The 24,754-nt window shown below is 44.1% G+C and overlaps 1 protein-coding gene across 20 annotated transcripts in view; it reads left to right on the top strand.

Annotated features, from left to right (window-relative positions):
- The first annotated feature begins 566 nt into the window (after positions 1-566).
- Positions 567-24,754, top strand: part of LOC144326360 (far upstream element-binding protein 3-like) — a 359,673-nt gene continuing 335,485 nt past the window's right edge. For 6 of the 20 annotated variants that reach the window (XM_077922899.1, XM_077922900.1, XM_077922906.1 and 3 more), the window contains exon 1: positions 569-800. In XM_077922899.1, coding sequence (XP_077779025.1) covers positions 711-800 — 90 coding nt within the window. In that variant the 5' untranslated portion in view covers positions 569-710. Of the gene's footprint in view, positions 801-24,754 lie in introns of all 20 variants that reach the window. The other 14 variants (XM_077922895.1, XM_077922898.1, XM_077922902.1 and 11 more) reach the window with 5 other exon arrangements.

Here is a 24,754-nt window from a genome sequence, read left to right as displayed (position 1 = left end):
AGGAAGCTCCCTGCCGAATGACGCTTTTAGACTCCGAAGAGGCAAGGAGCGGCTGCCGTCGGAGGGAGTCCAGGCAGGATTGGACCCTCAATGGCGCCCCTCTGGAGGCTTCACCCGGGGCAAAAAAACAAGCTAGCCCCCCCCCCCCCATAGCTAAGGTCCTGAAACGCTATAAAAAGTTTTATTCTGAAGCTGGTCCAAATCAAACAAACAAAAATGTGACGACGTCAACAGATTTAAAATCAGAGTAAAAACAAACCCGACAGGTGTGCTTGCTAGCATGCCACTACTACATACAGTAATGAAATTTAAAGGAGGAATACGATCCCTCCACCCCTTCCTTCCAGGCTCCTTTCACTCTGGGCATTATTGGCAAACCACGCGGAAATCGCCCCGGCCATGTGACCCTGGCTCCGGAAGGAAGATCCCGCTAGGAGGACTTCCGACGCCTTCCCTTCCCAGGCCTAGTGCTGCTTTCTCTCTCAACCCGCCCCTCCCTCGTTCTACTTCCTATTTCTGGCGGAAACGAATGGGATTTCCTTTTCCGGTACGGGAGAGAGAGAGAGAGAGAGAGAGAGAGAGAGAGAGAGAGTGTGTGTGTGTCCCTGGGCGCTGGACGGAGAGGCTGAGGCAGGAGCAAGCCGGGCGGTGGGAGGTCGAGGCGGAAGAGGCCTGCACCGTGGCCGAGGCAGTGGCAGCGTGCGCGTGTCATGGCGGAGCTGACTCCGGGGCCGAATGCGGCACCCGCGGGGGCGGGTAAGAGCGAATGCTTCGTAGACGCGTTGCATCGCGTCCGCCAGGTAAGAGGCTCGAGGTGGGTCCCCCACCTCATCAAAGCGACCCGCGCCTCGGTCTTTACAGGAGAGGGGCTGAACCTGGAGGAGGCGTTATGTGAAGAGGTGAGGAACGGTCGCCCCTCACGCCTCCTCCTGGGAGAAGGGAGGTCAGCGTGGGAAGGGACGCGCCTCAGTTGCGGGGAAGCAGTTTTGGCACCTGACAGGTGTGCGGCCCAAACTATACCACTTAGTAACATGACTTGATATTTGACACAGCTTACTGAGTTCAGAGTATTGGTTTCTGTCTAGCTTAGTTGTCTGCACAGGTAGGCAGTGGCTCTCCAGAGTTTCAGGAAGGGAGCATTCCCCAGTCCTATCCTTAAATGCCACTGGGGATTGAACCTGGAACCTTTTGTGTGCAACTGAGCACACAATTCCCCATAATATAAGATCATAGGACGTTAACTTATAAGTCAGGCCATTGAGGGGTCTCTCTAGTTCAGTGTTGTCTGCACTGACAGGCAGGGGATAATTCCCAGCCCTACCTGGAGATGCCAAGGATTGAATCTGGGATCTTTGAATCATATGCTAAAAATGAACTTAGATTCTAGTTGTCATGGTTCTAAATTAAAAGCAGATTTCAATAGAGACATAGCCTTATAATGTGGCAGACCATTAGCCCGTCTAGCTCAGAGGGCTGGGCTTGACCAGACCTGGAGGAAAAGGCATATGGAAGGTGGGGAAAGCTGTCCACCACACCTCCTGCTGGGAGAAGGGACCAGCATGGAAAAAGGTTACAGTGGTACCTCGCAAGATGAAATTAATTCGTTCGGCGAGTTTTTTCTTCTTGCGAGTTTTTTGTCTTGCGAAGCACGGTTTCCCATAGGAATGCATTGAAAATCAATCAATGCGTTCCTATGGAAACCGCCTTCAGACCAGGTCCGGGGACAGTCTGTCCCCCGACCTCATCTGAAGGCTGGGGGGGGGGGGGACAAGGGCTTTTCTTCCCACCGCCAGCCTTCAGAAGGCTGTTCTGAAGGCTGGCGGTGGGAAGAAAAGCCCTTCTCCCCACCTCTCGCCCCGCAAGCTCCGGGGACAGGAGGGCTTTGCTGCCGACCGCCAGCATTTTAAAAGCCCCCGGGACAGCGGAGACTTCTTCCCACCTCCCGCCCCGCAAGCTCCGGAGACAGGAGGGCTTTGCTGCCGACCGCCAGCATTTTAAAAGCCCCCGGGACAGCGGAGACTTCTCCGCTGTCCCGGGGCGATTTTAAAATGCTGGCGGGCGGCAGCGAAGCCTCCGCTGTCCCGGGGCGATTTTAAAATGCTGGCGGGCGGCAGCGAAGCCTCCGCTGTTCCGGGGCGATTTTAAAATGCTGGGGGTGGGCAGCGAAGGCTTCGCTGCCGCCCGCCAGCATTTTAAGATCGCCCCGGGACAGCAGAGAAGTCTCCGCTGTCCCGGGAAGGCAGGCGGGGGGGAGTAAAGGCTTTTTCCCCCCGCCGGCCTTCAGAAGAGGTCCAGGACCTCTTCTGAAGGCTGGCGGTGGGCGAAAGTCTTTGCTCCCCCCCGCCTGCCTTCAAAAGCCGTCGGGATAGCGGAGAAACGCGCTGCGCTTCTCCGCTATCCCGGGAAGGCAGGCGGTCGGGAGCAAAGACTGGACCTCTTCTGAAGGCCGGCGGTGGGCGAAAGTCTTTGCTCCCGACTGCCAGCATTTTAAAACAGGTCCCCGGAGATTTCCCTATGGGCTTTCTTCTTGCGAAGCAAGCCCATAGGGAAATTCGTCTGGCGAAGCACCTCGAAAAACGGAAAACTCTTTCTTCTTGCGAGTTTTCCGTCTTGCAAGGTACCACTGTATTGCTATGAATGCTGTGCCTCAGGTGTGGGGAAGTCTTTTGGCCCTGGTCAGGTGTGTGGCCAAACTACATAGCAATAGGACCATTGTTTTAAAACTAGGAACGTAGGCATATATGCTTTATATTGAGTCAGAGCACTGGGGTCCTTATTGTCTAGCTCAGTATTGTCTACACTGACTGGCAGTGGTTCTCTAGGTTTTCCGACAGGGCGTCTCTCCCAACCCTACTTGGAGATACTACTGTGGATTGAACCTGGGACCTTCTGCACGCCAGGCAGATGCTGTGCTATGTAGCTATACCCCCTCACCTTAAATATCTTTCCAATATATCTCTAGGGGCAGGGTATAAATAATAAATTATTATTATTAAGAAAGACATGAAGGCAATAGCATCATTGATGTTGATTCCTAGCAACAGGTACAGTGTCCTCCTGAAACTGGAGGTCACATACAGTAGAAGTTTTCCTCCTCTAAAAACTAGGTGCGTCTTTTTGTCAGGTGCGCCTTATGGAGCGAAAAATACAGTACTTTTATAAACCAAAGAATCTCAAGCATTGTAGCCTTTATGTACTCACAGAAGAGTTGCTTTAACCCAGCAGTAATTTTGGTTTCCCTCAGGGGTTGAAATTAGCTGGTGCCATATGTGGTTGCTGAGACTCGAGAATTCCTCCTTGCCTGACTCCTGAGTAATCTGTTGCTGCCCAAGGGAAGTACTGCTTCCGCTGCAGCAACATGATTCACTGAGCTGGTGCTGAGTGGCAGGGAAAAGTGCCTCACATGCTTTTCTGTCCCTTACTGTTGCATGAAGGGGAGTGCGAAATGGGCTGCTTCTGGGTTGGTTCTGTGGCACTCAAGGGGGGCGTCTTGTGATAGGGGAGGGCCGGGCAAAAAAAGAGGGCAAGAGAGGTGGCAGAACATTGTGGGCTGCTGAAGAAAAAGGGGTGTGTGAGCATGTCTCTGTGGCTCAGCTTCGGTTCTCTAGCAGCTATATTGGCATGAGGTTTTTCCCTCTCCCCTTTCACCTCTGCGGAGCTCAGCTGCAGTCTGTAGCTCTTTTCTCCGTGTGTATATACTACCGCACGCGTGTGTGTATCCTGGAAGGAAGAAAACCAAAAGAGGCTTGGACAAACGGGTCAACCTCTTTCCTTTGGCCATTGCCCCACCCCTGGCCGGCCATCCACTGTCCTCCCTGGCCGAGGGCGGGTAAAAGGCTGGCCCAAGCAGGTGGGAGGCACCTGCCCAGGTGAACCCCCGCTCGGTGCCGCAAACCCCGCCCACCTGTGGGGAAGGGAGGGCGGAAATTCTGGGAGCTGCGATGGGCTGGCTGGAGGCTGCTCTCCCTTGTCTCTGTTCTGTTTGATGAAGGGGCAGCTGTGATTTGTGAGGAGGATAGGCATCTCGCCATTGCCCTTTCAAATGTGCTCCCTCTCTGTCTCCCCCATCTGTCTTGGGGTGTGTGTAGGGAAGCACACTCATTTCAGCGACTGTTCAGTCTGACTAATTTAGATAGATATTCCCCCACCCCTTCCCCTTGCTCTTTGGTCCTAATAATCTTTGCATATTGATGTAAGTGTACTTATGCAGAAAGCATATTGTTGTTACATTAAGGGATGCAGCAGAGCCCATAAAGATCTGAGAAAGAAAGAAAAAAGTAGTTCACAGGGAAGGTGAGTTCCTTTGCTATCATGCTACTAACTTGGAGGTATGTTTTTTGTGTTGTTATTTATGTAGCACTTTACAGGGTATGAAATGCCTTTAGACACATTCTTAAGGTAATTGAATTTAACTGTTAGGTGTTGCATTCTTAAAAGGCAGTTTTAAGGATATATATGTATAGTTAGGTGATTGAGACCTCTCCCGCAGCTGGAAGTTACGTCATTAAGCATACGTTGCAATCACCAGCTTGAGTAGCAACTTTCACTGACTGGTTTCTATCTTACTGGGAAACAGAGGAAGTGTTGCTTCCAGCCTCCCATGAATCATTAATGAGCAGCTTTCTGGGAGATTGTACGTATGCAGCTAGCATGCTCAAAGTGAATGCTTATGAATGTCGAAAGTACTTTTATTTTTAGCACCTCTCTTAACATTGCAAATTACTTTAAGTGTCCAAAACTGGTGTGAAACTGCTCGTAGTAACACATATATCTGTAAATATTAATTATTCAAATGTTTTATGCTTTTGACCAATTAAGAATTGCTATTAAAATGTGATATTAACAATGCGTCAGTGATGTGAATTGTATTAATTCATGCACTTTGAAAAATAAAAAGAAAGTGCTGCTGAACTGGGGGGTGGGGGTGGGGGGTGGCGATTAGCCATTCTGTTTTTGTGCCTGTAACCTAGGTTCCAGGGGTCATGTGGTGAATAGCTTCTCTATCCCAGTTTCTAACACTGGTAGCCCTTTACAACACCATCTCCAGCTGTACAATATCCTCCTAGAGATAGAGCAGCTAGAGCTGTAAACAGTACAGGCATCTCCTCACTTATGCAGGGGTTACGCTCTGGGTCCCCACGTGCATAAGTGAAATCGCGTAAAGTAGGGTGCACCTTCTACAAAGCCTCCAAACACCCTCTCTGCCACTCTCTTCAATCCATACTAAAAATACTGTATCCCAAAATATCCTCAACTAGAATTAAAGCTCTGGGACAGGTTGGAGGATGTGTTGGAAAGCTGCTGCTGCTACTGTGCTACCCTACACAGCAGCTGTTAGGCGGAGAGACTAAGCAGCGTAAACAAAGTTTACAAGCCAGCCCTGGGATCCCTTGTCTGGCGCAGTTCTGTAAACTGAAAACTATGGAGAGGCCTGCTCTGAATAGAGATATTGGATTCTTGTCTCATTACATATGCTAAAGCTATTTTTGGTCATCTGCATACTATCCCTTGCTTTTTCCTGTAGGACTAATTGAAGTCATTAACCGTTGTTAACAGTCATCAACAGGTTTACCATACCCATTAAGCCAATCACCCATCTCCCACTACCCTTCTAAGAAATACCCCACCCCACCCTCCCAGTATATATAAGGGTCTGGTGACTTCTGCTTCAGTGTATCTGAAGAAGTGTGTATGCACACAAAAGCTTATACCAGAACAAACTTAGTTGGTCTATAAGGTGCTACTGGACAATTTTTTATTTAATTTTTATTTTGACTGCGTCAGACCAACACGGCTACCTACCTGAATCTGGAATCACTGGGGATCAAGTCATTGTCTTCTTCTTCGGCAATTACTCATAGCTGAGTAAGATTGCCTTACATAAACAAGGTTTTAACAGTGAGTCCGTAAGTGACTCTGGAGGCCAATTCTGGATCAACACGTCCTACAGTGGGGACATAAGTTTCTGGGCGGGAGTTGATCAAGGTGAGGGTTTGCCAAGCATGCCTTCCTCTTAGCACGTTTCTCCCTTTCGTCCTGAGTTTGAGGGTCTTCAAAGCCCCTGACACCTTTGGTAAAGGCTGTTCTCGAATTGGACACTCACAGGCCAGTGTTTCCCAGTTGTTGGTGTGTATACTACATTTTTTTAGATTTGCCTTGAGACAGTCTTTAAACCTCTTTTGTTGACCACTAGCATTACACTTTCCATTTTAAAGTTTGGAATAGAGTATTTGCTTTGGAAGGTGATAATCAGGCATCCGAACAAAATGGCCAGTCCAACCAAGTCGATGTTGAAGAATCATTGCTTCAACACTGGATCTTTGCTTCTTCTAGTACACTGGCATTAGTTTGCCTGTCTTTGCAAGTGATGAGTAATTTTTTTCAGAGATGCCATTGCTGGAATCTTTCGAGAAGTTGGAGATGGCATTTGTAAGTGGTCCATGTTTCACAAGCATACAGTAAGGTTGGTAGTACAATAGCTTTGTAAACAAGCATTTTGGTTTCCCTGCGAATGTCCTCAAACACTCTGCACTTCAAGAAAGCTGCAGTCACAGAGCTCAGGCGATGCTGGATTTTGGCATCAGTGTCAGCCCTTGTGGAAAGATAACTGCCCAGGTAGGAGAAGTGATCAAAATTTTCCAGCGTTACACCATTGAGTTGTATTTGTGGTGCTGCAGAGGGGTTGTTTTTTGCTTGTTGGTGGAGCACTTTGGTGGTTTGGATGTCGAGCGATAGGCCAAGCTTTTTGTAAGCTTCTGCAAAGATATTTAGGATGGTTTGAAGGTCATCCTCTGATTGTGCACACACTATGTTGTCATCAGCATACTGAAGCTCCAGAAGTTACGGTAACCTTACTCTTTGCTTTCAGTCTACTCAGATTAAAGAGCTTTCCATCTGTTCGATAAATGATTTCTTCCCTGGTGGGGAGTTTCCCTTCGACAGTGTGTAGGATCATGGTGATGAAGGTAATAAATAGAGTTGGGGCAATAACACAACCCTGTTTAACACCTGATTCCACTGTGAATGGTTCACTTTGAGAGCCGTTGTTATCCATGATTGTTCCCGTCATATTATCGTGGAGGAGCTGAATGATGTTCACAAATTTATCTGGGCAGCCAATTTTCAGGACAGTCAGCGGGGCATTGTGATTTACAGTGTCGAAGGCAGGGTGGATTTGATTTAAATAAAATCGATTTAAATCACTAGCCAGTAAGACTTGATTTAAATCATTATTTTTTTTCAGAAAGACTCATTCGTGCTGGTATAATCTTAATATTCACAATCAGATGAAAGTTTCATTTTTGGAATACTAAAATTTCAGAGTAGCTTTTACAGTTATATCAAAAATTACTGATTTGGTTATACCAGGCATAGGCAAACTACAACTCATCCCTAGCTAACAGGACCAGTGGTCAGGGATGATGGGAACTGTAGTCTCAAAACATTTGGAGGGCCGAGTTTGCCTATGCCTGGGTTATAATATTAGAAATACATAGACAGTTAACTTAATAAACCTCACAATAATTTCATAATTAACTGTTTATAGGGGCTATATCTCCCAGCAGCCCTGGCTTGGGAGAGGCTGGTCTTCCTTTTCTAGAGGGGAGGGGGAGAAATACAGTTGGTAGGCCTAGGCTGGAACAGGCTTGCAGAAAGAACAGGCCAAAGAACCAAGAACTGGAGCAGAGAACTTCAGGGATTCCTGATGCAGGACTGAAGTTCCAGGTAGAGACTTTATAGTTTGGACAATGTCAGGCGAGCCCTGGGAAGTAGGGCCTGGAACCAGTGAACTCTTTTATTAGTTGACTGGCAAGCACTTCAAGGTCTCGCCAGGGACTTACAGATCCCAGTTACTGTTTCCACTCGCCCCCCCCCCCCTGGATTTGCTTCTACATTCAGGTGCCTATTCTGTACAGTTAAGTTAGCACAGTTGTTTGAACCCAGTAGGATTAGGAAGAGGTTGCCAGCCCTGAAGTGCCTTCAGCATTTGCCTCAAGTCTGAGTTGCACAGACACACAACTGACTTGCACAATTATTATGCAAATATTCCAAACTTGTGGATTATTCTGCTCACAAGGTTGCATTTTCATTTTTTACTGCTTCATGCTTAGCTACTTGTGCAGATCTATTCTACTCCAAACAATCTATTCATTGAACCTCTTGGAACTTAGCATTTGGTAAGGGGTTGATTCTGTGTATATAAATTTGCAAAGGAACGATGGGATTAAGGTTTTTTCCTCAACTCTGTGTGTTTATTTTATAACATTTTTCCTGTGAAGAAAAGGCATGTTATCTCTGTAGACACAAATTCACACTTTTGAGAACTGCAAAAGCAAGCATCTGTGTTTATATCTTCTCATTAGAAAAACTGTCCCAAATAATCTTACAGAAACTTCTGGAAGATCATGACATTGTGAATGGATTAATGGAATTCATTTACCAAAAAAATTAAACATTGCATATAAAACCTCATGCTACATAATTAAAAACAAATCCTTATTTCCTGATGAATAGCTTTTGAACTATAACGTAACTTAAATAGAAAACTATCTTTAGAAAGATTTTCCCTCCAAAAAACATGTTTTTAAAAAAATCCAATTTAAATCAAAAAAATCCAATTTAAAAAAATAAATCTGATTTTATATTTTTTTAAAAATATCATTGATTTTTATCCACCCTGGTCGAAGGCCTTAGTCAGGTCAATAAATGCCATATACAGGGGTTGGTTTTGCTCTCTGCATTTGAAGCTGTCAAGCAGTGAAAATCATGTCCACTGTCCCCCTAGAAGGCCGAAAACCATTTTGGGATTCAGGAAGGGTCACCTCGGATATTGTTAAGAGATTGTTTGCTAAGATTCTTGCAAGAATTTTGCCAACCGCATATAAAAAAGGATGCCTTGATAGGTTCTGCAATCGTGTCTATCACCTTTTTAAAAGAGGTTGATAATTTTGGCATCCCTAAAGTCTGCTGGGATCTCCTCTCTCCCAGATTTTTCCGATGAGCTTGTGAAGTTGTTGTGCAAGTTCAATTCCACCCACTTTGAAGACCTTGGCAGGTATCCCATCAGGTCCGCTGGCTTTGTTGTTTTTCATTTGGTTAATAGCTGTACACAACTCACCCAAATTTGGAGATACTGCAAGCTCATCTCTAATTGGTTCTTGCAAAATTTGTGAAAGGACCTCAGCAGCTGCGGGTGAGTTGTGGTTAAGGAGATGCTGGTAATGTTCTTTCCAGCATAGTGCAATAGCTTCTTTATCTTTTAGAAGTGTGGTACCGTCTGTTGAGCGTAGGGGGCATATGCCCATAGATGGTCTTTGTGGCTTTAAAGAAACTGTGCATCATGAGTGTCGGCTAAGTGCTGGATCTCTTGAGCTTTATTTTATCCACCACGTGTTCTTGAGTTCTCTGGTTATTCTTTGAACCTCAGCCTTAGCGTTGGCATAGGTTTTTTTCTTAGTGGCGCAGTTTCTATCTCTTTGCCAGATCTGAAAAACCTTCCTTTTCTTGTCAATAATGCCTTCAAATCTCACTGTATTCTCATCAAACCAGTCCTGGTGTTTCTTGGTTTGGTATCCAATAGTTCGTTCACAGGCTGCAATAATGGATGTTTTTGTTGGCTATTTGCAGTTTAGTAGTGCTGCAGAGTTCAAAATTGGGAAAGGAGTATGGCAAGGCTGTATATTGTCTCCCTGCTTATTTAACTTATATGCAGAATTCATCATGCGAAAGGCTGGGCTGGATGAATCCCAAGCCGGAATTAAGATCGCCGGAAGAAATATCAACAACCTCAGATATGCAGATGACACAACCTTGATGGCAGAAAGTGAGGAGGAATTAAAGAACCTTTTAATGAGGGTGAAAGAGGAGAGAGCAAAATATGGTCTGAAGCTCAACATCAAAAAAACGAAGATCATGGCCATTGGGCCCATCACCTCCTGGCAAATAGAAGGGGAAGAAATGGAGGCAGTGAGAGATTTTACTTTCTTGGGCTCCATGATCACTGCAGATGGTGACAGCAGTCACGAAATTAAAATACGCCTGCTTCTTGGGAGAAAGGCGATGGCAAACCTAGACAGCGTCTTAAAAAGCAGAGACATCACCTTGCCAACAAAGGTCTGTATAGTTAAAGCCATGGTTTTCCCAGTAGTGATGTATGGAAGTGAGAGCTGAACCATAAAGAAGGCTGATCGTCAAAGAATTGATGCTTTTGAATTCTGGTGCTGGAGGAGACTCTTGAAAGTCCCATGGACTGCAAGAAGTTCAAACGTATCCATTCTTAAGGAAATCAGCCCTGAGTGCTCACTGGAAGGACAGATCCTGAAGCTGAGGCTCCAGTACTTTGGCCACCTCATGAGAAGAGAAGACTTCCTGGAAAAGACTCTGATGTTGGGAAAGATGGAGGGCACAAGGAGAAGGCGACAACAGAGGACGAGATGGTTGGATAGTGTTCTCGAAGCTACAAACATGAGTCTGACCAAACTGCGGGAGGCAGTGGAAGACAGGAGTGCCTGGCATGCTCTGGTCCATGGGGTCACGAAGAGTCGGACACGACTAAACGACTAAACAACAACAGCGCTGCAGAGAGCTTGCTGGGGAGACCATGCATTAAAAAGGGACTAAAAAATAACTTAAACAAGGTTTTAATAACAAAAACAAAAACTCCTTATACACTAAATACATCAACAACAAACATGACCCAACCACCAACCCATCCCCCAGGGTAAGGAGAGAGCTAGGTGCTGCTCCTTATATACTATACCCAAATGCTGACACAGCTTAATTAACACAACCTAGCAGCACCTGCTATGTTTCACAGCTGTAAGACTGGGTCTCGTTATTTGCGCTGGCCCTGGCCCTTAAAGACGTACACAATTCCGAAAGCAGATAGTCCTTAAGAGTTGTTTGGAGGCAATCCTGCTTAATGGGCTCTTGAAGCGCTTGAGTGTTCATTTTGCGGCTTGGTTTCCTTCCTTGAAGCCTGTGTTGAGGTATAATCTTGATAGCCATCATGGAGCATATTAATTGGTGATCTGCCCAGCAATCATCAGCACTCGTCATAGCTCTAGTAAGGAGCAATCTTCAGCTCGGACAATTACATAGTCTAAGAGGTGCCAGTGGTTTGACCGAAGGTGCCTCCCAAGATATTTTAAATTTATTTTCTGTTGAGTGTGTTGGTAATAACAACATATCAACAAAAGTAAGATTTTGTTCTGGTTGCTGTTGCCAATTCCTTCTTTCCCAATAGTCCCAGGCCACAGTTCAAAATCTTGTCCAACTCTTGCATTAAAGTCACCCAGGAGGAGAATTTTATGCTCCTTAGGTATCTCTGATAGGATGGTATCCAGCTGAGAGTAAAATTTTTCTTTCATGTCTTCATCGGCATCCAGTGTTGGTGCATAAGCACTTAGAATAGTGGCCTGTTGGTTTTTGGCGAGTTTATTCGAAGGGTTGATAGTTGCTCATTAATGCCAGTAGGGACTTCTGACAAGAGCGTCACAATATCATTTTTGATAGCAAAGCCTGCTCCATGTACTGGAGGTTCTTGTTCAGGTAGAGCTTTCCAGAACAATGTGTAGCCCCCTTTTTCTTCCTTCATTTGTCCCTCTCCTGCTGCGTTAAAATGTCACAACTCTCTTGCAATGATGACAATTCTGTGTTCAGGACACTCATTATCTGTGTTATCCAACAAAGTCTTTATGTTCAATTGTCTTTTACGACCACTGTGTGGTGACCTCACTGGGCATGGTAATCCAGTCAGGGAAAAAGGGAGGCAGACTATGTTTAGGGCAGCCTTTCTAGCCCCTCCCCCTTTTTCAGGGTGAGCAGAGTGGATCCTAAATAGGGCTGTTCAGTCATGGATTTAGCTGCCAAACTGCTCAACTGCCTCATTCCTTGAGTCAGAGTGACTGAATCTGTATCCACCGCCCATGTGCCTGTTCATGACTAGGGGATTCCAGATTTCATGGTCCTGCCCCTGTTACCATTTGCCTATCGCCATGGGACTTTGAGGGTTTGGGATGGGGATGGGTTTTTGGAAGACACCTGTGCATGAATTTGTTTTATGTGTGTATATCAGTGCACGCCGATCAACGCACAGTCTTCACAGTAAGGCTTTGTTCCTTTTTTTTGGTAATAATTTTTTATTGATTTTCCATTAAACACATATAACCAAATCAAACATTTTCACAAATTTCAACTTTTGGACTTCCGTCAGCTTCTCTGCCAATCTTCCATATTAAATTTTTTTATTACGCATTCCCTAAATTTAATATTGCCTTTTAATATACCCTTCCTATCTTGTTCTCTTTTTTACAATACTCCTCAAACTTTCACAGAGCTTCTTTAAACCCCGCTAGCGTTATTTGATCATCACATATATTTTTCAGATATTCTGTAAATTTTCCCCAGTCCTCGATGAACTTGTGATCTTGTTGATATCTAATCTTCCCAGTTAGCTTGTCCAATTCTGCATACTCCATAAGTTTCATTCTCCATTCTTCAAGGGTCGGTAGTTCCTCCTGTTTCCATTTTTGGGCCATTAATATTCTCACCGCTGTTACAGCATATTGGAAAAGTTTACAGTCCCTTCTGTTTATCTCAGTTCCTGTTATTCCTAAAAGAAAGGCTTCTGGTTTCTTTACAAATGTATATTTCAACATCTTCTTCAGCTCATTATATATCATTTCCCAGAAACCCTTCACTTTCTTACATTCCCACCACATATGGTAAAATGTCCCTTCTTTTTCTTTACATTTCCAACACTTATTACATGTTCTATACATTTTCGCTAGTTTAGCCGGTGTAATATACAATCTATATATCATTTTCATAACATTTTCTTTTAACACAGTACATGCTGTAAATTTTATATTTTCCTTCCATATCTTTTCCCAATCCTCCAATTGTATATTATATCCAAAGTCCCTGGCTCTGTTCTAATGGCATGAGTATCACGACGACCAGTAGATTCCTATCTGCTGCAGCCTTCATCTGCCTTCACAGCCATTGTAACATACCGCTTGTTATCATCCGCCTGTTATGCCGTTGAGGATTTCTTGGGTCATTCTTTGTCTAGCTCCTCCCCTTTGACCTTAGTGCCTTGGGTGACCCTGCTGGGAGTACAAGACTCTCGACGGCTTCACACACAAGGGTCATAGGAATGTGCAAGCCCACTCACCACAACAAGGTGATGATCCAGCAAGTGAGCAAGTACAGTCGACTATTGCCTGGTAACTAGAAAGGCTCTTATGTCAATTAATTTGTTTAATATTGATAATAGGACAGAAAGTGACCATTTGCCCTTGGTTCTTTCTATTGTACCCCAGGACATAAACTTGCACCCCCCAGTCCGGATGCCAAACCATGAACTAGATGGAGGCTTGCCGATCAGAAAGTCGGCAGTTTGAATCCCCGCGATGGGGTGAGCTCCTGTTGCTTGGTCCCTGCTCCTGCCAACCTAGCAGTTCAAAAGCACGCAGCACAAGTAGATAAATAGGTACCGTTCTGGCGGGAAGGTAAACAGCGTTTCCATGCACTGCTCTGGTTCGACAGAAAGCGGCTTAGTCATGCTGGCCACATGACCAGTTGTACGCCGGCTCCCTCGGCCAGTAAAGCAAGATGAGCACTGCAACCCCAGAGTCATTCACGACTGGACCTAATGGTCAGGGGTCCCTTTACCTTTACCTAAAGCAGTCTACTGCAGTTAATGCCAGACTAAATTTGGAATCAGCAATATGATCAAAAAATAAAAAGGTCAATCTGTAGAAGCTTCTATTGAGGCATATGATAATCTTATTGAACTTTTACAGGATGTGGTCTCAACTAGCGTAAATTCGGGTGACAAAACCATTAATTCCACAGGGTGTAACTGGTTCATCAATGCTTGTCATAGAAAGAAAAAAGATCTTAGGGACTCTTACAGAGAGTATAGTAAAGCTGGCCTAAGTTACTTAACTCCAATCTATCTTGTATTGAAAAGATAGTATAAGCACTGTTAGCAATGAAGAAAAGGCAGCTTGAACATAATTCCTGGTCCTTACTATTGAACGATTTCTTAAATAATGATGCTAAAGGGTCATTCCACGCCAAATCACCAGCTTTTCATACTCGACCGTGCTCTCACGACTCAGATTTTCTTCAAAAAATAATTTATGTGTACATACCTATGAGATAACCACAAATTAATTTTTTAAGATATTTTGGTCCAAAATTGGGTGCAGGAGAATTTTTTTTAAAAAAAGTTTTCTTCCCCCCAAAATTGAAGAAAATCTGAGTCATGAGAATACATGGCACCAGGTGATTTGGTGTGGAATGACTCCAAATTGTTCTGGCACTTGGTTTTCAATATGTTAAAAAATAACACTCCTGCCCCCAGGTGCACCATCCCGACTCATATATGGGAGAATCATTTAAAAACAATTTTTGCTGAAACTTCAAACTCCCTCTCCAGAAGTGATGGTCCTGCTATTGACGTATTAAATGTCCCATTATGGAACAAGGTCATAGTAGAAGAATTAATCGGGAGCCTAAAGAGTGGCAAGGCCCCGAGCAATGATGATTCCAGAGGAGCTGATCAAATCGAATAATAATAACATAATCTCCGAAACCCAAGCTGCTTTCCGTGCAAACTACTCAACATCTGACCAGACCACTCCAAGGCAATCTATGTGGCCTTTATGGACCTAAGATCTTCCTTTGTAGTCAAAGTTGTATTGAGTGATGGAGGACAAAAGATTCTTATACCTTACAAAAGCCTTATATAGTGATCGTAACATGCAGGTAAGATACGGCCCACTGGGGCAACACTCTTGACAAAATCACGATATCAAGAGGGGTCAGACAGGGTTTTATTCTTGCCCCCCTATTGTTTAATCTTTTAAAAAATGATTTAGAGTAAGTCCTAATGGGTCGAGATGGGCACTGCCCCAAACTGGGGATAAGAAGCAAACCACTTCTATTGTATGCGGATGAAGTTGCTATCCTTTCACGCTCCAAATCTGGGTTAAAACATCAGCTGAGGAAGTTTTTGGATTATTTCTCTGAAAATGACCTCACAATCAATTATGCAAATTATAAAATTATGGAAATAAATTCTCCTCAAACAGATGGTTCCTCAACGGTCATGCCTTGAACAGACCAAAAGCTTTCGGTATTTAGGAATCTTTCACCTCACAAAGTATTGGAACACCCATTGGTTGATTACATCCCAAGTAGCAGAGGTAAGCAAACTGGCAATTCTCTGTTTCTTTCATACACAGGGAGGTCAGTATACCTTAAAAGTATTTAATGCGAAATCTGCATCACAACTCTTATATGCTGCCAACATTTTGTACAAGGGCTCTTTTCTCAAACTTGATACATTTCAGTTAAAGTTTCTGAGGCCCTTTCCTTACTTCAGGTATTAAATTGTGTACCAAATTTGATACTTCTGTTGGAAACAGAAGGTCCATTTTCAATTAAGGCCTGGTGGAGTGCTATGAAATATTGGCTAAGAATCCGTGTGTATGGCCTTGGGAACGGTCTACTCCTTCATTTGATACATCAGCTCCTGGTCAAAAACCATGGTGCGTAAGGCCTCCTTGATAGGTCTTTCACCATCTTTTCTTACACACCTGGGGTATGATACTGCTGTCAAAACTGAAACAGAGGTTATGGGAATACAGTGGTGCCCCGCAAGACGAATGCCTCGCAAGACGAAAAACCCACTAGACGAAAGGGTTTTCCGTTTTTGAGTTGCTTCGCAAGACAAATTTCCCTATGGAAATTCCCTAAGCCGCTAAGCCTTTAATAGCCGCTAAACCGCTAATAGCGCTAATCCACTAAGCCGCTAATAGGGTTGCTTCACAAGACGAAAAAACTGCTAGACGAAGAGACTCGCGGAACGGATTATTTTCGTCTTGCGAGGCACCACTGTACTGTCTTTAGTGATTTACAATATTGCTCACGGGACCTGTGGCCCTGCAGGGTTTTTTTTTATAATCTCCCTACCTTAAAAATTTGACCGTCTCTAACTATCACCTTCTGTTTTCTAAAGCCAGATTTTTCCCTTCTGAAGTGAAGATTGACTGGTGTCCCATGCCAAGATAGGCTGTGGCCATGTTCCCAGGAAGTTGAATGTATAGAACACATTTTATTGTATTGTAGTCTGTATAAACAGGTTAGACAGCATCTAATCGATCCAATACCAACAGAACAACCTGGAATTGCTGAATCCTTTTATGTTAAGCTTCTCCTTGAGGATAAGTTTGATACTATTACATTGGCTGTGGCAAAATTCCTCTTGGAGGCAGTAAAAAGCAGAAATCAGTATGTACAGGCTAATGCTCCTCTGTTGGCTAGCAAGGCTGATTTTACACCTTAATAACTGTTGATATTTACTATTGTTGTACTGTGTATTTGGGGTCTATGGACTACAATAAAGTTCTCTCTGTGTGTGTGCATGCCCGTGCTTTTATGAGCCAGGATGGACAAGGGTCAAGAAGACAGGTGGTTGTTTTTACTCGTCCAAGCACCCTGTCCACATCCTCTGAGATAACAGGTTAAAACTGATCCCATACAACTTGACTAGAAAGAGCACTGGCACTCTCCCGCCCCAGCCCTGCTACCACAGTGTGTTGATGTGTGCGCAGAATATATTCTTGAGTTTTCTTCTCATAAACTTACAGCAGTTTCTTTTCTATTGAGCTTCTTTATTGTTGACAAAGATTTACATTTTGTCAAATTCAAATAAAACAACATTATCCTTTCCTTCTTCCAGCCATCTGGCTCTGAGATTCAGTGCTGAGTCATGTACAATTCACACACTGACACTTTACATTCATTCTCTCTCTCTCTCTCTCTCTCTCTCTCTCTCTCTCTCTCTCTCTTTTTAATAAAATTTTATTGTTTTTCCAAAAATATCAAAATGGAAAAAACAGAAAAGAAAAAAAATCATAACCAAATTAAACCATAATTTTTTGGTTGACTTCCTTCCACTCCCCCTCTTGGTTCCATTATAATATACTTGTTCATGCACGTCCATAATATCTTATATACTTAACAGTCCAATTTTAAAACCTCCTTCATCTTAGTACAAGTGACTTTTAAAAGTTATACTAATGTAATAATATATACACAAAGCTTAAAAAATATGCATTTAACAGTTGCCCTTTTTATAATAATTTGTTCTGCATAGTTCAGTAATTTATTTTACCAGTCTTTTTCTTTATCTTCTTTGGCTGAGTCTTCTTCTTTCCATAGGGGCTGGCTGGTCTTGGCCCAGCATCCAGTCTCGTATATCGGAACAAAGTTTTCCCCTCAAACAATACATCAAGTCCTGTACATCTCAAGATCATAACTTCAATTTTTTAAACAATCATTTCCCACATTTTCTTCAAATTTTTATATGTCTTTCCCCAGGCCTTTTTGATAATTTTACATTGCCACCACATAAGGTAGCCTCTTAAACCTTTTGCCCTCCCTTCTTGTTTCTTCTCTAACATAGTCAATTAGGTGGCCATTTTTGTCACATCTGGGCTGTGTTTTAAGGGCTTCTCTGGGGTTTCTGTAGTTGCCTCAGCGGTGTTGGTGAAGCAGGGGGCAGACAAGCAGACAGACAAATAGACCAACAGACAAACAGTTGACATAAAAGGGTTAATAGGCAGAGATTCAAGAGACCAATAGGGTGGGGCCAGAGGGAGAGGGAGGGTGGGGAGGGTAATTTGTGGATATCCCTGTGGGCACATACCTACATGCTCATGCACACAATGGGGGGGGGGAGTGGGATCCAGTTAAGGGTGGGAAAAGAGGTTAGGGATTTGTAGTAGAGAGTTAAGAATTTAAGACTGGCAAGGTTGTGTTCAGGAGCAGAACAACACAAAACACAACAAAGACAAGGGAGAGAGGAAAAGGAAGAAAAAGAAGGGAAGGAAGGGAAAATGGAGTAAAATATAAAGAAGAAATAGAGGAGAGAGAAATAGATGAGGGGGAAAAATAGTAATAGTAATGATAAATAATTGCAGTGATAGTCCAAGTTATAGTATGAAGTGAGTGACCACAAAGATGGTTGGTGGGTTACTATTGAAAGTGGGTGGGGAGATATATGTGTGTAGGTCTGTGATTTTTATTATTTGTTGAGGGGGAAGAAGAGAAAAGAGGGGGGGGAGGGAGGGGGTAGGAGATTTAAGAGTTAAGAGGGAAGGAAAGAGAAAGCAAAAAAACAAAGAGCAAAAAACAAAACCAGAAAGGTAAAAGGAAAAGAAACAACTGAAGATGTTGAAGTGGTAGTACCTGGAAGTAGTATATATCAGGCATGTCCAACTACGAAGAGACTGTGATCTACTCCCAGTATAAAAAAATCTGGCAGTGATCTACCCATTGTCATTGGAGAGAGGAGGAGTGTGCATGGGGTGGGTGTGTGGGTGGATTGCCAAGAGTTGTTGAGCTCTCCCCCCCCCCCCCCCGTAACTTTTTGTACACGATAAAGATCCCGCGATCTACCAAGATCAGCCAGGGATCTACCGGTAGATCACGATCTACTTGTTGGACATCCCTGGTATATGTACCAAGTGATAAAAGTATAAAATAAAATATATGTAGAAAACCCCTTTGAGAGGGAAAGAATAAAATAAAATATATGTGTGTGTGTGTGTGTGTGTGTGTGTGTGTGTATATTTAAAGAGAAAAGGGGGGGGGAGGAGAGAAAAAGGAAAGAAAAAAAGGGAGAGGAAGGGGAAATTAACAGTTGCAATAACAATAGTATGGAGTAGAAAGTTTTGTTTTAAAAGAGGATGGTGATCGTAATGGGGGAGCAGGGGGAGGAAGGACTCCCCCCAAAAAACCACTGACAAACAAAAAGGGGACTCAGATATTTTTCATTCATTCATTTATTTACGGCTATTAGCCCATAAAATATGTACAAACATAAAAAAGCACAAAGGCTTAAAAACCGAAATATCTGACAACAGAAGGTGAACACTGCGATGCAAGGGTGGGTCATTGGGCAGAGCCAAATAACAGGATGGGGCCCGGAGAGCTCCAAGGGACGGTTCACAGAAAAAGGAAAACTGAAGACGAGATCCGACATGCACTCTCATCATAACTGTCCGATTAGATTTTGATGTTGTTGTTGTTTTTTGGTGGTTTTTGCGTGTGAGATAACCGCATTCAGGAATCTCGCCACCTGCAGAGTAACAGAAGGATCTGTATCCTGCAAAAGCAGTGCGGCGTGTGACTCAACAGGCCTGCCAACCAAGCGCAGTAAAGCAGGACCCAGGAATTTAGTCCTGGCTATGCTATGTAAGGGACAGTTGAACATTATATGTGGAAGAGATTCAACAGTTTTCCCGTCACACACGCATAGCGGAGACACCAAACCCTTGGAAAATCTGTGGCTCAGCAGGTTCGATGGAAGGACATTGAACCTTGCACGAATAAATGCAAGTCGGTGTGGTACTGATGAAAGAGATGACATGTATGATGGAAGGTCAAGTGGTGGGGTTATTCCGTGATACCTGGGGGAGCAGACACCCCCACCTCTGGCAAGGTTGTGTTGATTTTCAATGTCTGCTAATCTTTGCTCAATAAGGCTTTTAGCTGAGCGTAAGTTCATCTTTAGGGAGTCCGCTGGGGAAATTCCGATGCTCAGAAGTTTGGCATGGATTTTTCCTACCCACGGATTAACAAATTCGTCCCACCAGAGGCACTGAAAAAGGTAATGGTCGGGAAGCCTATGCCAGCTGGACAGCCAATAGCCAAAGACTCGCTTCCAGATGACAGTCTCCAATGTTGCAATCCTTAACTCCAGATGTATGGCTGCGTTGCTCACACACATGGGGAGTTTCAGGAGGCGACGGAGAAACTGATTCTGCAATGTCTCCAGCGATGTTAAATTGGACCCAGGGGCCCAGAGCGGGGCAGCATAGCAGAGGGTGGAAACCACTTTTGCGTGGTATACCTTCAATGCAGAGGGGATGTGGGAGGCTCCGTCAGCCGCAAAAAATTGGAGTAGAGCATAAAGTATTGTTTTCCCTTTGTTTAGTAAATACTGTATCTGTGGCTTCCAGCTTAGGTTGTAGTGAAAAAAGACTCCCAGGTATTTAAATTTGAAAACCTGTTCTAATTGGACTCCATCTAACTTCCAGCTGTAAGTTTTCCGAGACCTGGTAAAGACCAGGACTTTAGATTTCCCATGATTAATTGTCAGATGGTTGAGTTTGCAATAAGCCGCAAAAATCTTTAGAGCTCTGCATAAACCGACTCTAGAGTAGGAAAGGATCGCTGCATCATCGGCATATAGGAGCAAAGGGCAGCGAAAATCGGCTAGGCGGGGGGCATGAATGTTGGCTTGAGACTCATTCAGAAAGAGCTTCATATCGCTAATAAACAGGTTGAAGAGGAGTGGGGCCAAAATGCAGCCTTGGCACACACCTCTATTTATTGGGACCTCGTTGGATAGGTTTCCCACCGGTGTGAGTCTCACTCTAGCCGACGACCCGTGGTGTAATTGGGTTATGAGCCATAACAGTCTTCTATCTATGCCCCATCTCTCTAGTTTCTTCCATAGACAGTTTCTTGGGATACTGTCGAAGGCGGCCTTTAGGTCTATGAAAGCGACACATAGGCGCCCCCGCCTCGGGGCAGAATATTTTCTGGCAAGATGATACATAATTACCATATGGTCAGAGGTCGAATAATTGTTCCTAAAGCCCGCTTGCTCATGGCCAATCAAATTTGAGTCGTTTGCCCAATGGGACAGCTTAGACAGCAAAAATTTTGCATAGATTTTCCCGATGATAGACAAAAGGCTGATGTTCCGATAGTTCTCCGGGTCAGCAGGGGGACCCTTTTTATGGACTGGCACGATCACGGCCTCCTTCCATGACCTAGGGATAAGCCCCGTAGAATTAATTGCGTCAAAGACTTTGGTCAGAATTTCAGCTCACCACCTCGGTTGCGCAACAATAGCCTCAGCAGGGACTAGATCTGGCCCGGGGGCTTTGCCCGTTTTCAGATCTAATATCAAGTCCATTATCAGGTCTGGGTCGGTAGAGGGCCACAAAGGTAGATGGTCGGCTCGGAATTCCGTGGATGAGTTGGATTCCTCTGCCAAGGAGAAATATTTACTCAAGAATTTTTCCCATGTGGGCGCAGGGATAATCGTCAGTGGGTACTTCCTTCCTCTTATGTTTATCAGAGCCCAAAATTCCTGTGGTCTGCGGGATCTAGAGGCCGCAATCAAGGCTCGCCAACGCTTTTGATGCCACTCGCGTTTGGCCAGCTTTAAAGTCTGTTTGTATGCTCTTTTGGCTTGTAAATAGGAGGATGGTAGAGCTTGGGCATTAGAATCTTTGTATTCATTATAGATGGAACGAAGAAGGGATCTTGCTTGTTTGCAAGAGGTGTTAAACCAAGGGGCCCCAGCACTGCAATGCGCCACTTTCGCCTTTTGAGGAGGTGATGTAAAAAAAGAGGTAAGGTTTATTGTAAGAAGGTTAAAAAGTTTCAAAACCGAATTGGAATCTTGTAAATCAGTAGGAATTGGAATCTTGTAAATCATGAGATGGCAAGAATAAATATTGACATCTTGGGCATCAGTGAACTAAAATGGACGGGAATGGGCGAATTCAGTTCGGATGACTATCATATCTACTACTGTGGACAAGAAACCCGTAAAAGAAATGGAGTGGCCCTCATAGTCAACAAAAGAGTGGTGAAAGCTGTACTGGGATGCAATCTCAAAAATGATAGAATGATCTCGATATGAATCCAAGGCAGACCTTTTAACATCACAGTAATCCAAGTTTATGCACCAACTACTGGGGCTGAAGAAACTGAAATTGACCAATTCTATGAAGACTTACAAGACCTTATAGAAGTGACACCAAAGAAGGATGTTCTGCTCATAATAGGGGATTGGAATGCTAAAGTAGGGAGTCAAGAGATAAAAGGAACAACTGGCAAGTTTGGCCTTGGAGTTCAAAATGAAGCAGGGCAAAGGCTAATAGAGTTCTGTCAAGAGAACAAGCTGGTCATCACAAACACTCTTTTCCAACAACACAAGAGACGACTCTACACATGGACATCACCAGATGGGCAGCATCGAAATCAGATTGATTATATTCTCTGCAGCCAAAGATGGAGAAGCTCTATACAGTCAGCAAAAACAAGACCTGGAGCTGACTGTGGCTCAGATCATCAGCTTCTTATAGTAAAATTCAAGCTTAAACTGAAGAAAGTAGGGAAAACCACTGGGCCTGTAAGATACAATCTAAGTCAAATCCCTTATGAATACACAGTGGAAGTGAGGAACAGGTTTAAGGATTTAGATTTGGTGGACAGAGTGCCTGAAGAACTATGGATGGAGGCTCGTAACATTATACAAGAGGCAGCAACTAAAACCATCCCAATGAAAAGGAAATGCAAGAAAGCAAAGTGGCTGTCCAACGAGGCCTTACAAATAGCGGGGGAGAGAAGGCAAGCAAAATGCGAGGGAGAGAGTGAAAGATACAGGAAATTGAATGCAGATTTCCAAAAAATAGCAAGGAGAGACAAGAAGGCCTTCTTAAACGAGCAATGCAAAGAAATAGAGGAAAACAATAGAATGGGAAAAACCAGAGATCTGTTCAAGAAAATTGGAGATATGAAAGGAACGTTTTGTACAAAGATTTCCATAATAAAAGACAAAAGTGGAAAGGACCTAACAGAAGCAGAAGACATCAAGAAGAGGTGGCAAGAATACACAGAGGAACTATACCAGAAAGAAATTGATGTCTCATATACCCCAGGTAGTGTGGTTGCTGACCTTGAGCCAGACATCCTGGAAAGTGAAGTCAAATGGGCCTTAGAAAGCATCGCTAATAACAAGGCCAGTGGAAGTGATGATATTCCAGCTGAATTATTTAAAATTTTAAAAGATGATGCTGTTAAGGTGCTACACTCAATATGCCAGCAAATTTGGAAAACTCAGCAGTGGCCAGAGGATTGGAGAAGATCAGTCTACATCCCAATCCCAAAGAAGGGAAGTGCCAAAGAATGCTCCAACTACCGCACAATTGCACTCATTTCACACGCTAGCAAGGTTATGCTTAAAATTCTACAAGGCAGGCTTAAGCAGTATGTGGACCGAGAACTCCCAGAAGTGCAAGCTGGATTTAGAAGAGGCAGAGGAACCAGAGACCAAATTGCAAACATGCGCTGGATTATGGAGAAAGCTAGAGAGTTCCAGAAGGACATCTACTTCTGCTTCATTGACTATGCAAAAGCCTTTGACTGTGTCGACCACAGCAAACTATGGCAAGTTCTTAAAGAAATGGGAGTGCCTGATCACCTCATCTGTCTCCTGAGAAATCTCTATGTGGGACAAGAAGCTACAGTTAGAACTGGATATGGAACAACTGATTGGTTCAAAATTGGGAAAGGAGTACGACAAGGCTGTATATTGTCCCCCTGCTTATTTAACTTATATGCAGAATTCATCATGCGAAAGGCTGGGCTGGATGAATCCCAAGCCGGAATTAAGATCGCCGGAAGAAATATCAACAACCTCAGATATGCAGATGACACAACCTTGATGGCAGAAAGTGAGGAGGAATTAAAGAACCTTTTAATGAGGGTGAAAGAGGAGAGCGCAAAATATGGTCTGAAGCTCAACATCAAAAAAACGAAGATCATGGCCACTGGTCCCATCACCTCCTGGCAAATAGAAGGGGAAGAAATGGAGGTAGTGAGAGATTTTATGTTCTTGGGCTCCATGATCACTGCAGATGGTGACAGCAGTCACGAAATTAAAAGACGCCTGCTCCTTGGGAGAAAGGCGATGGCAAATCTAGACAACATCTTAAAAAGTAGAGACATCACCTTACCAACTAAGGTCCGTATAGTTAAAGCCATGGTTTTCCCAGTAGTGATGTATGGAAGTGAGAGCTGGACCATTAAGAAGGTTGATCGCCGAAGAATTGATGCTTTTGAATTATGGTGCTGGAGGAGACTCTTGAGAGTCCCGTGGACTGCAAGAAGATCAAACGCATCCATTCTTAAGGAAATCAGACCTGAGTGCTCACTGGAAGGACAGATCGTGAAGTTGAGGCTCCAATACTTTGGCCACCTCATGAGAAGAGAAGACTCCCTGGAAAAGACCCTGATGTTGGGAAAGATGGAGGGCACAAGGAGAAGGGGACGACAGAGGATGAGATGGATGGATAGTGTTCTCGAAGCTACAAACATGAGCCTGACCAAACTGCGGGAGGCGGTGGAAGACAGGAGTGCCTGGCGTGCTCTGGTCCATGGGGTCACGAAGAGTCGGACACGACTAAACGACTAAACAACAACAACAACAAATCAGTAGTTATTTGAGGTAGATAGGCGGTGATTTCCCTATGGAAAAAATCCTGGTATTTTTGGGCCACAGCCTCCGACCATTTGATCCCTCTTATTTGGACCGATGATGAGGTTTCCAGAAGGACTGAGTGTTTATAGTCCTTCTGGCTCCGGAACAATGACAAAGTGGTCACTATTGGGAGGTGATCACTGAAATGTTGGTTTTCAACTTGGAAGGAAAGTACATTAACGGCCAAATTTGCGGAGATCAAGAAGTAATCAATAACACTGTTAGATGTTGGTCCCAGGTGAGTGAACTCCCCCGGTATATCGGGGGGGAAGGTGCCGTTCAAGAATACTAGATTCAAGCGAATGGCCATTTGGTAAAGGGTCACTCCTGCTTTGTTTACTCTGTTGTCCTTTGAAGTTCTAATTCTGGTATGTTCCAAGTCAAAGTTGT

The sequence above is a fragment of the Podarcis muralis genome, chromosome W (assembly GCF_964188315.1).
Source record: "Podarcis muralis chromosome W, rPodMur119.hap1.1, whole genome shotgun sequence".
In the NCBI taxonomy this organism is placed as follows: Eukaryota; Metazoa; Chordata; class Lepidosauria; order Squamata; family Lacertidae; genus Podarcis; species Podarcis muralis.
Note: the sequence above shows the minus strand (reverse complement) of the source record. Positions and strands in the feature narration are given on the sequence as shown.